Source organism: Adiantum capillus-veneris, chromosome 17 (genome assembly GCF_014529385.1).
Source record: "Adiantum capillus-veneris isolate H3 chromosome 17, ASM1452938v2, whole genome shotgun sequence".
Classification (NCBI taxonomy): domain Eukaryota; kingdom Viridiplantae; phylum Streptophyta; class Polypodiopsida; order Polypodiales; family Pteridaceae; genus Adiantum; species Adiantum capillus-veneris.
Genome location: NC_140947.1, coordinates 149,878,695 through 149,896,667, shown reverse-complemented (window position 1 = coordinate 149,896,667; position 17,973 = coordinate 149,878,695). Strand labels below are relative to the sequence as shown.

Sequence of the window (17,973 nt, the reverse complement as noted above, 5' to 3'; positions counted from 1 at the left end):
AAGCACACGAATGGGGCAAAAGCCCGTCCTCTATTCTTTCTTTGTTCCTTTTCTGCTTCTGACTGAGAGAGTGAGAAAACTACTCTCTGACAACTGAGAGGATTTTCCCTCTACTGGGAGATTTTGGGAAGCTCTCCTAAGCGAGAGTCTATCTTCCACAAAACTCCACGGAAGCTCTCAAAAATGAGAGTCTACCTTCCGCTAATTGTGTCCCTTTATGCATAATCATTCCTACAATAAAAACAAGGGAGAAACACGTAAAATTCACGCACATATGCTTGCTGTAATTTTCTGCACATAACCTGAAAATGTTACCCGAGCACGTTCCAATGCCGAAATAGAGACCTTTTTCGCGATGGAATCGCACCAAACTTTGTGTACACGTAGTGTAGGTAGAGAAGAACTAGATTCTATGAGTACTTTGTTGAAATTCACCCTAATAGAGGTGATTAGGGACTGAAGACAGAGAATTTGTAGCAGCTAGGCGTGAGAGAAAGAGAGTTTCCTTCTACTTTTCGCGATGAATCTTTCCCCGCAGCAGCCTATGACCAAGAGAAACCTTGTTCTAGGTGATGGGAGCTCTAAGACCCCACATACACCACAAGGGTTGATTCTCAAGCTTCAATGAAGAGCTCTAGTGTATAGAGCACGCTCACTTTAGGGGGGGTAGGTGCACTGCCAACCCGTGAAGAGGGAGAGGGGATGCTCCTATATAGCCAGCCAGAATAGGGGGGCGCTAAAGGATGAGGGAGGGTGAGTGAGAGTGAGAGAGTCACTCTGCAGTGGTAAGTGTGCCAAGTGGCACACTTACTTAATAACTTAAAAACCATTCAACTTTCACCTTTAGAAGTTCCTAGGCTATTAATGAAATGTGCAAATTATGCACACATGGATGCTACTAATAAAAACGTTAGCTGCTCCCCACCCCAATGCCGTACCGGCACTGCTCTCGCATTACCTGTTTACACTTGTCCGACCATTTGGTCTGGCACAAACAATTTAAATTACTGACTTACACTAGGGCCTTAAAAATAATCCAAGCCTTAGGATTACTGTTCTAAGGACCCCATCTCATTCATGTGCTCGCATTGCCGCGCGTAATTTTCTGAGCCTAAAATCTGAGGCTACTATCTACCCCTTATTGAAGACCCGACTTCCCCATCACTAGGGCTTCAAGGTATTTTCTGCTAGGGTCTTCTTGAGGTGCTCTGGCCCAAGTTTGGGCGCACCTGAGACCCTAGAACTACTAGTTCTATTCCAATGTGCATACAACTAATTAGATAACTATTTTCTCGTAAATAAATTCATTATTTACAAAGTCTGACACTCTTGGTTCTAAATAATTGACCTCAACTGTAGAGCCTCAACATATATACCTTCATAAGTTCAGAATAGTCTGAACTCACGAATTATAAGAGGGAATAAAGCACTCATAAAACTATAAAAGCAAGGGACACAAGAAAAGAAAAGAAAAACAAAAACAAACAAACTAAATCACTTTGTTTGCTATGAAACAAAACTAGATAAAACAAAACATTATTAACTTAAAAATGTTTTTAAAAAAGGCATGTGTAAAATAAGTTGACGCAACGTATTTGGCTTAAAACAAGTACTCAACCTTAAGCAAAAAAAGGATAAGACATCTTAAAAACTTAATCCTAGAAATCAAACTTCACACAACAACTTCTAACGAAACACATTCTTAAGTCCTCAGGTAAGCTAAATACGAAATCGAAAAATAAATACTACTACAAAACCTACGAAGAGCAAAGAACCAAACTTGACAATATGTGATCTCAACTTCGCTGCTTGTCCAAACAGGAAGAATAAGATTATCACCTTTATCATGCATAGCAGCTATGACATCCCTACTCACGTCGTCAGTGCCCAAGAGTAGGTGCAAGTTTATATAGAGGTCATTCATACTTTGAACGTACTCTACAAAACCAACGAGCTGAGTTTCTATCACCCTCCGGAGGTGATGGGCATACTCAGCCATGATAAAGGCTAGCATTTGTCAAGCTATATTAAAAATACTAGAAGCGCTAAAGATCAAAACAACAACATAAGGTGTTATTAAGTCAAACAATAAGTGGGCTTTTTAGCTCCCCACTTCTATTGAATTTACTACTGATTATCTTGAACATTCCAAAGGAAGAAACGTTAAAAATAAACTTACTACGATGCAAAAATGAACGAACGTTTTTCATGATTCTTTTGAATGAGTATCCTTTTTCAACTAGTAAAGAAATAAGACGGCAAGATTGAGCAAAAAAAGTAGATTTACTAGAGCAAAGACGAGAAAATCGAAATAGTTGTGAGCAAATGACACCGTACTTAGCTAAAAGAGAAATGTTCGAAGAAATGTGAGGCATACGGATGATTTTTAGATTGGCATATTCTGGTTCAAGGCGCTTATCATAGATATCTACTTCTAATCCCAAGGGAGTCTGGAAAATCTTAAGGTCTAAAAAGGCACAACAATCACTATTTGTGATACAGTTAAGTTCACAAAACTCCTTGGGATAAATTTCTCCACCTAAAGAACTCGAATTCAAGTACATAAAATCTTGAAAAGAAGGAACGTTAGGGACAAAAAGATCATCTACAAAGCGTCTTACATTGCATAACTTGTGCAAAAATATTGGGCAAGTGTTAGCAAGGACAAGACGCTCCATAAAATCAAACTCATAAGTAAAAAGATAGAAATATTAGCAAGCACAATTGGTACCCATAGGGATACCAATTGTTTGTTTGAAAAGAGAGTCGCCAATGGTTACATATAAAGAAAATCTAACCAAGATATGATGTCAATGTCATCTACAATCCTGGTGAATCTCTTTCTTCCTTTGTCTACATCTACATTCTTAGTTTTCAGCCATAAGAAGTCAAAGTTCAAGGCTGACTTTTCTACTAGCAATGCCTTGTACCTATCCTTCTCAAGCTTGTACGCAAAAACTTTTGAAATAAGAGACTTGACTCTAAATCTAAGGTCCTCCAAATTTAGCTTCGTGTATAGCGTTGTAAAGTCAAAAGTTTGGAGACATAAAGGAGAAGATTTCTCCTTGAGGCTTCTTGAAGAGTTCAAAAACTTTAAAACAGGAATCACACCTACTGAATCATTTAAAATCCAACTTAAATCGGTAGGTACGTCTGCTTCCTTTAGCATGTTTATCCACAATTCATTTACGCTAGGTAAAATGGCTTTGAAACAATAACTAAGCCATTTGGAAACCTCGGTCAAAGAGGTGTTACAAGAAGCAGCTATAAATCTAAGCTTTATAAGGTTCTTGTGGAACTTCCAAACGGTACATAAAAAAGGTAATTTAGGCTGGCACTTGAAACCAAAATTCTTACAAAAGTCTTGATGTTTCAAGATAACCTCTTGCATAGAAAGATCACAATCATTGTAAGTCTGAGAGTTTACCTCACCTAACAAGCATTCTAAATAGAACTTTTTGCACGTAACAACAAAGTTATTAGAGCACTTATCTACATAAGAGATTACAAAATCGCGATGAAATTTCCTAAGAGCATCACGATCAGAAGAAGATAAGCTATTCCTTCCTGAAGAAACGTTCCGAGAGCAAGATGCTAATTTCAAAGAAGCTTTCTTGAGGATTACAGACTTCCAATGGGTAAAAATACCTTGAACTCCTAAAGACTCCCCAAACTTTACTACGAAACTAGAAATTCTTTTTTCTATGGCTTTGAGAAGGCAAGAGTCGTTTGAGGAAGGGAGCCTATATTTAGTACCTCTTGAGAAAAGGTCTTTCAAGGAATCAGAAGGAAGGATAGAACAATCGACAGTAACTACATGACCCAAAGCTCCATTTACGTAAGAAGAAAAGACAGTTTTACTACAAGGGCAATCAATACTTGAGATTGCTAGCCTCTCTTGCTTTTTAAGGTTACGTCCTATGTCACTATAGTTGAAAGTTTTTTGTCCTAAAGTTTTCACATATTTGAAAGCTACGACAGGATGGTTCCATACCTTTCTCACACAAGAAGGGAGAGCATCCAAAGCTTCTTGAGATCTCAAAATAGAGCTTAATCTAATCTTGTCTAAGTCAGGGGAGGTAAAGATAGTTATCAACAAATCTTTCTTTCCAACCAAGGGATTTTTCAGACTAGGACATTTGGACTTCAGAAATTTGTCTAACAGTACTCGAAGTTGAGTACTATGAGACTCTCTTAGCTCCAAATCTTCATAAGAGTAGTTCTCAAGGGTATACAAGAGCTTAAATAGGATCCTTATATTATACCTTTCAAATAATTTATAAGAAAAAGAACCCAATTCCATGGCTCTAGATAGGTAAATCAATCTCCGTTTGAAATCTCTATAAGCAAAAATTCTATGGTTAGAAGGGTCATCACTCTCAATTCTAGAGATTGAAGCCCTAGGGAGACCTTGTACTCTACTAGAAATAGTGTTGTGCAAGACAACTGGATTGATTTCAGGGATAGAAGGCGGATCGAAACGAGAACCTTTGCGAATCCAAGTTCTTTTAAACTCACTTGAAGAGAGAACTAACTCAGGTTTGGGATGCCTTCGCCAAAGCATAGATTTCTTATGGTAAATTGTCTTATTTTTACGTAAAGAAGACTTTCCTTCTAAGTTGAAACCTTTAGGAAAAAAAGTATGCAAAGTTCTCATCCAAAACAACTCTCGAGGCCATACTGATTTATAGAACTCTTTAGAGTTTCTAAAATTACCTTCTATGTGCTCAATGGGAAAACAACGGAAAGACTCAAACCCATGTTTTGCTATTGCCACATACAAAGGTTTCACACTTTCACGTACGGTGCTCTTACTTTGAACTTTTCTCGCTTCTCTTACATGTTCCTGAAAACGGACAAAAGTTGTTCGAAAGGTTTGGCCAACATACATCATAGAACTATCGTGAATATTATAAATAACATAAATAACTTGAGAGGTATGAACCGGACTTTGAGGACGATCTACCGCAAGATGTTTTTTTCTTAAACGCCTCAAACGATTGAGGGCTTTTATAGAAGAACTTGTGTAATGAGTACTAACTAAGACATTCTTAAAAGAAGCCCAACGAATAGGACCATCACCAAAAACATGCAAATTCTTCAAATTAGACTTAGCTAAAAACTTACATCTTTCTTGATACAAATTATGACTACTTCTAGCTAGTGAAAAGAAAGGTCGAAAAGACGTACCTTAGAGTCATCAACATTGCTAGTTGAAGCTGAAGAAGCAGTAAAAGTGTTTTTCATTTTTGTAGTAAGGTCAGTGTTTCAGATCAACGCCCGCCTCAAGGCTAAAGATCCTAAGGCTAGATTGGTGCTAGCCACACCCCTCATTTGTATAGCAGGGCTGCTGCCAAGCAGTGAGGTCCTTAAATAAGGCTTCTTGCTACACTCAAAAGATCATCGACAATAGCGTGCAATCGAGTGCCCGTGATCCCTTGCTAGAATCACTACTCAACCTCTCCTCTCACAAGAGATATTTCATGAAACCACACAAGAAACCCTTGATCCAAGGGACCCGAATTAAGATGTTATTTTTATTTTTTAAGAGTTTTAAGAGAAAAACATTATTTATTAAAAACATGCAATCTACAAAGTTAGAATTATAACTTTCTCACTACAACAACCAAAAACACACACACACACAATCAAAAGCAAAAAACAACAAATAGATAAATCAAAACAAATTAAAAAATAAAAGACATAACACTTAAACAAACCAAAATCGAGACGAAAAGGAGCTCTACACAATGAATCACGATACAACCAAAATTACAAAAAGACCCATTACTTATAAAAAAAAGGTTTATTTAAACCAAGGAATAAAAGTAATACACACATAAAATCACATCGACACACACATGAGTATAAGATTGGTAGTTGTTGGGGTATACACACCCTCCCAATATATCTTCATGAAGCTCAACAGCTGGTCACCACTCGGACGAAAATCAAAAAGATTTGCATGTCTGCTAGATGACTGAAAAATATACCTTCATAAGTTCAGAATAGTCTGAACTCACGAATTATAAGAGGGAATAAAGCACTCATAAAACTATAAAAGCAAGGGACACAAGAAAAGAAAAGAAAAACAAAAACAAACAAACTAAATCACTTTGTTTGCTATGAAACAAAACTAGATAAAACAAAACATTATTAACTTAAAAATGTTTTTAAAAAAGGCATGTGTAAAATAAGTTGACGCAACGTATTTGGCTTAAAACAAGTACTCAACTTTAAGCAAAAAAAGGATAAGACATCTTAAAAACTTAATCCTAGAAATCAAACTTCACACAACAACTTCTAACGAAACACATTCTTAAGTCCTCAGGTAAGCTAAATACGAAATCGAAAAATGAATACTACTACAAAACCTACGAAGAGCAAAGAACCAAACTTGACAATATGTGATCTCAACTTCGCTGCTTGTCCAAACAGGAAGAATAAGATTATCACCTTTATCATGCATAGCAGCTATGACATCCCTACTCACGTCGTCAGTGCCCAAGAGTAGGTGCAAGTTTATATAGAGGTCATTCATGCTTTGAACGTACTCTACAAAACCAACGAGCTGAGTTTCTATCACCCTCCGGAGGTGATGGGCATACTCAGCCATGATAAAGGCTAGCATTTGTCAAGCTATATTAAAAATACTAGAAGCGCTAAAGATCAAAACAACAACATAAGGTGTTATTAAGTCAAACAATAAGTGGGCTTTTTAGCTCCCCACTTCTATTGAGATCGGACTCAATCATCCACTTTGCATCTAAAGGGGTGTAATTCTTGAACTTGATTAAGTACTTTCGATGTAATCTCTTTGACTTAGTTGTCTCTCGGAGAGGTGTATTATTCATTCTGCTGGAAGAATTTCCTCAGTCTCTTCGACTTCTGGAGGATCTTCTTGTACTGGATCCACTGGAGGAGGACCAACATATGCTCCGAGGAGAAACTTACATAACAAGCATTATGGGTACGCCAATGAGAAGGCAAATCCAATCTAAAAGTCATTTCATTGACTTTATGTGTAATCTTGAAAGGACCGTAAAATCTATGGGAAAGTTTAACAACCTTCCCTTTTCCAACCCGCTTTTTCAATCTAGCTTTCTCAAACTTAAGTAGGACGTATTGTCCTTTTTCAAGATTAAGATTTCTTCTGTGCTTGTCGGCTTTTCTCTTCTGTTGCTCTTGAGTACGAAGAATCGCTTGTTTTACTTGCTTGTAGGCGGTATCAATATCGCGTACAACGTAAGAGTGGCTTCCCATGAATAGTTTCAAAGGGAGCTTTGCCAGTTGAGGAATGTATGGTATTATTATACGCAAACTCAACTAAGGGTAAGTACTGTTCCCATTCGGATTTTCTTTCCGAAACATAGCACTTGAGAAGGACCCACGAATGACCTACGACCACATCCAATAATGGAGTAACACATTCTAAGTGGCCAGGACATGCTAACCTTGCCTCTGCCGTGTACCCCATCTCTTCAACTCTGATGCCCAGCTTCATAGCTAACTCTGGTGAGATAAAGTTTGCTTTGGCACCTGGATCAAAGAAGATGAGTGTCGTCTGATCTCTGACTTTACCCCATGCTCTGCATAACTCGCTGGCATCTGTACTTGGCCTATCACCCATCATATCTAGCACCAAACCTGCCGTGAGCTTAGGCTTTTTCCTTTTTTGTCCTCTTTATCATCTGAGTCAACAGGTCTTTTCCTTTGTGGACAATCTGCAGCAAAGTGACCAGGCTGCTCGCATATAAAGCATTTATTCTCAGCCATCAAGACCTTCTTTTCCTTGAGCGAATTATGCACAAAAGTCCCAGCTGCGTCCTTGTCCTTGTTGACCTTTTCTGACCCCTGTGACGCTTCAGGAGCCGTTTTCACAAAGGGCTTCTTTGGTGAATTTTTCTTTTGCTGCCCCCCTTTCACGTTGCCCAGAAACCCACTGTCCTCTCCCTTCAACAAGGCAAGACCAATGTTGGCAACTTCCATAAGCTGAGTGAGGGTAGCCACTCTGTTCTTTGTACAGTAATCTCGAAGCCCTTTAGGCAGCCCACAACAATACTTCTCAATCTGCTCTGTTAGTGGCACAAACCTGTAGGAGGTTACTGAGAGCAACGCTTTACAAAACCTCCGATTGTACTCATGTAGGCTCTTGCAAGTAGCCGTAGTGAATTGGTGCCAATCTATCATGACATCGGCTTCAAATTCATATGACAGCCACACATATGCAAACATTTGCTTGAAGTATACCCATGTGGCGGGTGCGTGCCCTTGCATCAACAATATCGTCCACCATGTAAGCGCATTGTCTTTCGAGAAAGTGACAGCTTTCCTGACCTTGGAGGCCTCTGTAAAATTCCCTCCTGCATAAGCTGTATCAAACTGCTTGAGGAATGTAAGAGCCTTTGCCTTATCCTCAAAGCCGCTGAAAGTGCTAAACTTTACACCTGCACCACCTTCTTTGTAAGCTTTCGGCTTTTCCAGTGCCCCAAATTGTCATAAGGAATTGTCTGCAACATGGGCACTGTAGTAGGGATCATCGGCATTCCATGGCCATTGACATTTTGCATCGTAAGTGCCATATCCCGCTGCTGTCCAGAAAAACCAGCCATGCCAAAATTGCCCTGTGGCACCCCAGAGTGGCCCTAATTGCTCTGAAAGCCTTGTTGCATGCCGATATTACCATACCTGGGGTTTGGCATCATGCCTTGCATACCCCCAAACACTGTTCCTGGCATATATTGTTGCTTTCCAAACGCATAACCAGCCATTCTCTGAAACACTAATCCATGCCTTGCATACCCCCAAACACTGTTCCTAGCATATATTGCTGGTTTCCAGGCGCATAACCAGCCATTCTCTGAAACACTAATCCACCCCCGAAATACTCAGGATGTACCATGGGTGGTGGAAAAACCCGATGCATTGCCTGGAAACTGGTTCCCTGTCCATTTAATGCAACATGTGGACTCTGAAAGGTGGCGGGCTGAACTGGCAAAACCTGTGGAATTGGCAAAACCTGTGGAATTGGCAAAACCTGTGGAATTGGCGTCCTAACCACCCGTTCATGGACGAAAGGAACTTGTCTTGGAGCCCTTGACTCCGCAACATGCGAGTGCTCCCTATCATGCTGGGACGCATGAAGTACCTGGGCTTGAGCCTCATCGCGCTCTATTGGCTGTGTGAGTTGCCTTGTCTGTTGTGGGCCATGGCACTGGTGGCGCTTGCAAAAACTCCATAAACCCTGGATTCTGCACCAGTCGAGAAAACACATTCACACAAGCAACCAACTAAGTCCTGATCGCATCATCTTCAAGTTGCCCAGTCATAAAGTCTTGCACTGGTGGAGCATTCACATCAACAAGAGGTACAGACAGACGTGATTGTGACCTCTCGCCAACCTCAAACACTGTAGGAATTGCCTGCCTGTCCTGTGAAGAGGAACCCTCTTCCATGATGCCTTTCCCTTTGTCGGCCATAGTGTGATCCTGCGTTCCTGTACTCTTGTGTCTTCGCCACAAACCAACCGAGGCTCACTTCTTGAGAAAAAAGTGATTTTGTCCCCGTAATGGAACCATGAAACCGCCCCGTACGGCGGTAGACGTAAGCTTTCACACGAAACTTTACTTTAGACTTTAGGACACAGAGAAACTTTGCAAATAAAAACTTGTAACGGGAATTGATACTTCAAACACACACGACTTGGAAGCTAGAGCGCTATCAAGCAGACGCCGACACGTGTTGGCCCCAAAGATTGGCACCCCTTTCGGTATTTCTTTATAGTATTCGAAGAGGAAATAAAACCTATGATTTCTTACAAGCTGCCCCGCATAATCCGAGCTGAAAATGACCAATTCTCGCCCGATTTCGGGAACATAACCATACTAGGATGCTTCACAGACAATATCCCCCCTTGCAAAAAGTGAATTTCCCAACGCATACGTACACTTTGCAAAACCTGGCAAGAACCTGCAGCACGCTGAATTCTCTGTTTTCTGCCCTGAAAATGCGCCAGATCACTCGCACAACGGTCCCCTCGCGTCGCCGGACCTCTTGGGAGTATTAAGGACCGTTTAGGGCCGAAACTCTAAACCTGCAAAAATACACAGCAGACTGTATTTCCCTGCTTTGGGCTCCGTTTTGCGAGCCGATCGCATCCATAGCAAGTCCTCGAGCTCCCCCACCTGTAGGGCTACTTGCGCTTTGAATCGGATGAGATTTCTCGCATGAAATCTCTTCGAATTCACCTGTACCTACGGGGGATTAGCAACTAGCTAATCCAATACCTGTCAAGAGGCTCTTGCCTCGACAATCGTGCATGAACCCACACAACTGTACATAGGTCAAATGAAGAACCCTCTTGTGGGGCATCACATACCTGCACAGAGGGGGGGGAGAGAGAGCAATGAACGTTATGCAAGGCTTCAGCTCTTGCACTTCACTTACATAGAGGGTAGGCAAGCACACAGTAGATTTGGTACCTGCAACAATCCACCGTACGGCTGAAAATGCAGCCCCACGTTTAATTTCAACGCCTCTCTCTCTCTCAAGCTGGAAAGTGCCCAAAAACGTGCCAAATGGCACTCATGCACGGTTTTCCCGTTTTGCACCTTCCAGTCTAAAAATATCTCAACCGGTTGCTCAGTTGACTTAGCGGCAGAGTAATAAAATGTTCCTCTTGTCATTACGGAGCTAATGACGCGAACAGATTTCATGGCCCAAAATAGCAGTTCCCTAAATTTTAGGAGATGCTTCCATGGCACTTCCACTCGTCATCTGACCATCTATCACCATTGGGACCACATCCAAAAATGCAATGTAGCCCAGTTATCCGGTGATCTTCTCTTCAAACTTTGAGTAGAGCCTACACATACTTTTACTGCTCAGATTCCAGTGCCGGTCGGCCCGACCAACTGTTGGCGACAAGGCCTTCCCGTCTGCGGGTGAAACTCTCGGTCGTTGGCCATTTCACACTGGCCATACAATGTTCGGCCAATTGCAACTTCAAAAAGAGGGTCCGAAAGGTACAACTGCCGAGGGACTCGGCCTCTGCTTTTGTACACTTGAAATGTCAAAGTGAGCCTCCAAGGCTCTTATTTAAAGGCACTTGGACCCAAAAGCATAAGGTGCAGCGGAAGTGAATGTTGAACTTTGCTCAAGATGAGTGCTCCGAACTGCGCTCAAGGGTTCCTTTTACATACGGAAGGGAGAGCCTTCCGTTCCTTTAGTGAGAGAGTGCAATGGACACAAACAAAGTGGTGAACACTGTGAATGAAGGTGCATGAGACTGAGAGATAGAGAGAGAAGAATACGACACCAGAATGTTGTCAAACCCTCCGGCCCTGGCGAGAGCGGTCTACTATTGATTGCACAAATCTCTACAATGCTTGGACTCGACAACGATGAGGACGACGACAAGACAGGCTGAAATCTGAAAACGCTAAGGGCTGAAATCTGCAAAACTTTATTTGCTGAATTCTGACTCTATGTCGGTGACGATGGCGATGACGACGATGCAATGACGACACGCTGAAAACGCAGATGCTGAAATCTGCGTCTTCCGGGCTGAATCTGCAAACTTCGGTGGATCTAACCATGCGGCGAGGATCTGCTACAGGGTTAGGATTATTAATTCCTAACCCCTTTATTGACTTTGGACCACTCGGTGGGTCTTTATAAGTTGGGATTTCTTCTCTTTCTTCTTCTTTACTAATCTTTAGGCCTCTCGCCCGGTTCTTGCAAAACTCAATCAGGTTAGTCCAAGACCTGAAGGTCACACAAATGTTCCTAGCACCATGCAGATGCCTTTAGATGCAAATTCCACATAGAGAGAATTTATCATGGCACACAGGATTCTGGCTTTGACTAAGAAGTTGGCATGGACCACCTTTCTAGAGGAAGTGAGTCTGGGCCGATATCACAAACTGTTGTATGTCAAACCATTGAAGACCCGACGGGTTGGGGTTTCCCAAACCCAACCCTAGGCGACCTGCAGATCTCGATGGAGGGGCCTTAACCCTAAGAAGAAGCAAAAAAAGAAGTGTTTACCAACTTACAGATCCTCGTCGAGTGGGCCTAATATTAAAAGAGTTATTACCAACTTATGGGATCCTCGTCCGATGGGGCCCAAGCGACAAAAGACAATAAGCAAGACCCCCACCCCCCCCACACACACACAAATAACCCTGCGTAGCATATTGCTGATGTGGCAATAACTGTACGGACTACCCATAATTTATGCTGACAAACTGTACGAATGCCCGCATTCTGTGTTGCAGGCTGCTGTTGACATGGCATCAATACGGATTTCCGCATTTTACGTGTTGATAACTTTTGAAGACCAGATGCTTTTTGACTTGAAACTTTTCATTGTAAATTGCTTTAATAGAAGGGTGGGCTCTCTTCTCTGGCTACCTTACAGGAGCAAAGCAAAGCAGAGCCACGCCATCTCCGTTGTGAGTTCAAGCAATATAAAGAAATACCGAAAATGGGCACTAGGGTTTGGGGCCAGTGCTCTCTTGGGGTGAAACTCAGCCACTCCCCGTCTCGTGTGTGTTGTGCATATCTTTTAGTCCACTGTTATTTGAAGTGCTAAAAGCCGTCTCGTCTGTTCTTTTCCATTGGTACGTGTTGCCTTACCATTACAGTGGTATCAGCGCTCCAATCGTGTGCTTTTCTCAAAGCATACCAGTCCTACCAAGAACAGACAAAACACCATGGCGTTTATAAATTCGGCAGAGTACCTGCCGAAGCATCCGCAACAAAATCTCCCGATGTTGCAGGGTTTCCAACAATTTCTGACTTACATGTTACCCCCTCTAATGCCTCAGGTAGTACCTCATCCTCCGCCACCAGAAAGTACGAGAACTTTTCAATCGGCAACGTTCCCAGTCATCTGTTCCTATCGAGGGAGTCTTCACAAATATAATGCAACCGTCTGACCCTAATTCACTGCAGCCACCTTTGCCAAGTCGTTGCCACCACCTCCCTCACCACCAGCACCACCCACGCATTGAGAGATCACCAATTAGTTATCAATGTCAAAAAGAGTGAATTTTTCTTGCCAGAGATACACTTTTTGGGACGCATCGTCTCAGCAACACGAGTACAGATGGACCCGGCCAAGATTGAGACTATACATGATTGGCCGATTTGAAGAATGTTCATGAAGTTAGAAGCTTCTTGGGCTTATGTTCTTACTACCGGCGGTTCATTTGAAAGTTTGCAGAGGTAGCTTCCCCTTTGCACATTCTAACACACAAAGGAGTTCCTTTCTTGTGGGGACCCACAGAGGTGACTGCCTTTCAGACATTGAAAGAGAAATTGACTATTGGACCAATATTGACTTTGCCGGATTTGCAAAAGTCATTCGAAGTGTATTGTGATGCTTGTGGTCGTAGTCTGGGTGCGGTCTTAATGCAAGAAGGCCATGTGATTGCCTATGAAAGCCGATTGTTTTCAAGGCCAGAAATGATAGCACAAATCTATGACAAAGAGCTACTGGCAGTGATCCATGCTCTTACTCAATGGCGACATTACCTACTCGGAGCCGATTTTACTGTCTTCACTGATCATCAAAGTTTACACTACTTCTTGTCACAGAAGCAGCTTTCAGAAAAGCAGACACGGTGGGCTAATATCCTGTCACAATTTCACTTCCAGATTGTCCATGTTCAAGGACAGTAGAACTTGGTGGCAGATGCTTTGTCCCGGAAGCTGTTAGTCTTGGCTATTTCCGCGATTCATCATAAAAGCTTCAAGGACATGGTTGCTCAGTACGCCACAGATCCAGATTTTTCGGATGTTTTCACTCGAATACAGAATGGGGAGGTAGTAGCGGGATATTCCATACGGGATGGATACTTGATGAAAAAAACGATGTTGTTCGTTACACAGCCGTTGAGGGAAAAGGTTCTGACTGGATGCCATTGTCCACCTTTTACGGGTCACCGCGGCATTGACACCACCTTGATAGGTGTGGAGCGTTACTTCTTTTGGCCGAGACTCAAGAAGGATGTGAACGACTTTGTACGCAGCTGCTTGGTATGCCAAAAGGTCAAGTTTGACAGGCATAAAGCACAGGGATTGTTACAGACTTGGGAAAGTATTGCAATAAATTTCATTTTTGATCTCCCGAAGACGCAGAGTGGGCATGATGGCATTTGGACTGTCATCGATAGATTTAGCAAGCAAGCTCACTTCATTCCAGTGAAGAAAACAGTCAAGCCGGATCATTTAGCGAGACTGTTCATTGCACGGATTTTCAGATTGTATGGCATGCCGGAGACATTAGTCTCTGACAGAGATTCCCAGTTCACGAGTTCGTTTTGGAAGGCTATTTGAGAGAACAATGGCACACGGTTGCAGTTCTCGTCGTCTTTCCACCCGCAGACAAATGGGCAATCCAAGATTGCAAATTTAGTCGTACTGGATTTATTGGAGTCTTACGTTTCTGATCAAAAGACTCAATGGGAAAAAAATTTGCCCTTGGTGAAATTTGCCTACAACAACACGATCCACTCTTCGACGGGAAGGCGCCATTTGAGATCATTGAAGGTGCTCCGAAGGTTCCACCCTTCCTTAGCACGGAAGATAAGATTTTTGAAGCTGACCAATACACAAGGGACTTGGACACTGCTTTTGCCAAGGTCCGGGAGGCTTTAGCGAAATCTCAGGAAAGACACAAGAAGGCAGCAGATCGACACCGTCGCGATTTGAAATCAAAGGAAGACGATTGGGTGCTCTTACATTTTGAGAAGGCACGACAAAGAATGAAAAAGGGAAGGAGCTGCTTTTTCCAACGCTTAGCATGAGATACTATGGCCCTTTCCAGATAAAAGAAAAGATAAAAGATGTATCCTTTAGACTGAAGCTGCTCGATACTTGGAAGATTCACAATGCTTTTCATGTGAGTCTCTTGAAGCCTTTTAAAGGCGATGTGCCCGATGACGAGGAGCTAGATGAGCAACCCGTAGTGGAGCAGCGAGATATTGACACACAAGAATAGATAGATTAAAGGTAAAGTGATTAAGCGGTTCTTGGCTAAATTCAAGAACTATCCTGCATTGGATGCGAGGTGGATGGAGGAGGAGGACCTAGCAGATACTCCGCAGATTTTGGAACTTTACCTTGAAGCATTCGGTTTAGCATAGTCTACTCCGATAGAACCCCGATTTCAGCATGGGTGAATCTAGTGCAGCGGGTTTGCACAAGAGGGGAGTCACTCCGCTCCTTTGTCAACGAATTACCCCGATTTTGAATAGTCACTGATGTCCCTTTGGGTTTCAGGGATACTAATGGACTGACAGTATTCTTCTGTATGACTTAATAAACCAGAATTCTCAAAAATGAAAATGAAAATGAAAATGATTGATTTGTACTTGACTTGTTTGAGTGCAGGGACTGAAAGACGAAATGACTGTAGCATTTCGGTCTCATAAATCTCTATAAACATGATTGCAATAAGGATTAGTTAATCGGGCATCTGTGAGGTCCCGACTGGACCTAGATGCGGTTACTAAATACGTTGCCGATTAATCAAGGTCTGAGATTTGAAATGAATTTGTTGTGATTTGTCATGTGATGTCCTGTGATGTTCGGTGATGTGACTATCGATTTGTACAAGTGCTAGATGTGTTGTGTCTAGTGCGTCGGTACTACTAAGAGTCGGTGTCTACTGACATTTTATGGCCTCTGTCTATTTTGCAGGCGTAATCGACAACGATTACAAATCTTTCAAGAGGGGGGTATGTCACAAATTGATGACGTGGCCGACTCTCGTGAAATACACCGACAGGCTGACGTGGCAACAGGCCAGCGGAAATCCCACCGGAAAACGTGCTGACATGCTGACATGCTGACATGGCAGGCCGTACGGACAGCAGTACGGACGTTCCGCTTTGTGCACTGACAACCGTACGGATTTCCAGAAATTACGTTGAGAAGCTTTTGGGCACTATGCTTTAATTTTTGAGAAGCTTTTAAAGTTTCAAAAGCTTTTGATTTTGAGATTTTTGGGGCTCTACTTTTTGGGCAACCCTTGTAACAATAAATAGCTCTCTTGGGTCTCATTACTCAGCAGAGTCTGAGTGTGAGATCCCAGAGACTCCCTTGTACTTTACACACAGATTAATATAAAAAGAAATACCGAAAGGGGCGCCAGTCTTTGGGGCCAATACCTCTGAGCACGGAACTACGCAAGGCCGTGTCATCTTTTGTGAACTGTTTTAAAAGTGAATCTCTGTTATGTCACGGTAGAATCTAAACTTGGGGTGTCCAAGTTTGTTACAGTTATTGCCATGTTAAAACATGCCTTAGAGAAGAAGGGAGAAAGGCGTAAAAAATTGGAGAAAGACAGATTTATTGGAAGGCGAGAGAGAGAGAGAGAGAGAGAGAGAGAGAGAGAGAGAGACTCCAATAGATCTTTGAAGTCTCTTGGGATTGTTCCTACGACGCTACAAATTCTCTTCTACTTCTCTCTCTCAAATTTTCGCTGAGTTTGTTCTCTCAATAAGAATTAGAAATCATTGTTATGCTTCCCCGCAAGTGACATGTATGCCTTCTTCCCTCTCCGTATTTTTCTCTAATGTAGCCTCAAACTATTGTTAAGTTCACCATCAATACGAAAGATTCGGTTACAAATATCATCAATTTGTGTGTAAAGAATGGAGTACCAGCTATATCTGGGCTCATCGCCTACAAAAATGCACTAAGTTTCTAATGTGCATGCAACGCATATACCATGCTATACCAATTCACTCGGTCTACAACTAGCCAACCAGAAAGAGACCTAAGTAGTGGCCTCTACATGCTTCAAACCAGACTTTTATCTCAGCCAATGTCCACAAATGCGCAACAAAACAAAACCATCTACAATCCGTACATTATTACTGCCAAGAGGGATATGAAATATGCTTAGTGTACTGATCTACTAAATTAGGCTTCTTGGTATGCAAGTTCTTAAAAAAGGCAATGGAAATCTGTCTCCGAGACCCCAAAACGTAACGCACAGTTTATAATGCTGAGCATCAGCCGTTCTTGGCGCATTCAAAATTCTTTGAGAAGGGAAATACATATCTGCGGATAATTTCTTACGTGTTTACAACACTCAGCCAGGTGACAAACCTAAACCAACCGAACTACTTAAGAACACAAATTTATGCACTTGTTTCAGACCCCTTGACAGAAAAAGTCTTAAAAACAATAATGGAATTCAACTCCATGCTAACATGCATAACTTGTGGCTAGCCTGTAAACAATACTCCCAAAAAGAACAATGCAAGCCCGCTACTTTTGAAGAATACCTCTGCCAGCAATTCAGAATACGCTTGCAATCTGGATACCAACTCTCCTTCAAGATAACTGCAAGACAGCCACAGAAACACTCTCTCTCTCTCTCTCTCTCTCTCTCTCTCTCTCTCTCTCTCTCTCTCTCTCTCTCTCTCTCTCTGTGTGTGTGTGTGTGTGTGTGTGTGTGTGTGTGTGTGTGTGTGTGTGTGTGTATACGTTTGAGCATCTCGAGCGCTAACTTGGTAAGTGTGAAGGGTGATAACTTCTTGGCAGGTTCTTACGAAGCAAGGCTTTCCAGCACTTGTTGCTGTTGTGCGGGATTGTCGTCCTCGGACTCGGGAGGCGGTGATGGAGATGGTTGCTGAGCAGAAGAAGGAGCGTGACGTCTAGTGGAGCGAGACGTAGAGGAAGGGACGTCGCTCGGGCAAGCAAGCCTCGCTTGAGAGTCCATTTATGAGTTCTTGGCCGAAGGCCACCTGGTCAATCAGCACATTTGTTTTGTTTTCATTAGGGGATGGTCATGCGACGCATGGTCACCAAGTTGCATAGCACAAATAAGGTAATGGGGCCCAGACGGCCCTCAGTTACAAGCATACTATGTCCCAAAATTATTTCACTCGAGCAACAGTTTCGCGCTGGCACGTTAGCCTAGCAGATTATATGGTCCCCTCTTATTGAACAAGG

At 42.3% G+C, this 17,973-nt stretch overlaps 1 protein-coding gene across 2 annotated transcripts in view; it reads right to left on the bottom strand.

Moving 5' to 3' along the window:
- The window catches only part of LOC147438317 (uncharacterized), an 89,099-nt gene extending 71,330 nt beyond the window's left edge, over positions 1–17,769 (bottom strand). For both annotated transcript variants that reach the window (XM_086486108.1, XM_086486109.1), the window contains exons 1-2: positions 17,571–17,769; positions 17,304–17,361 (exon numbers count right to left, since the gene is read on the bottom strand). In XM_086486108.1, coding sequence (XP_086342234.1) covers positions 17,304–17,361; positions 17,571–17,740 — 228 coding nt within the window. In that variant the 5' untranslated portion in view covers positions 17,741–17,769. The remainder of the gene's footprint in view (positions 1–17,303; positions 17,362–17,570) is intronic.
- Positions 17,770–17,973: the final 204 nt, after the last annotated feature.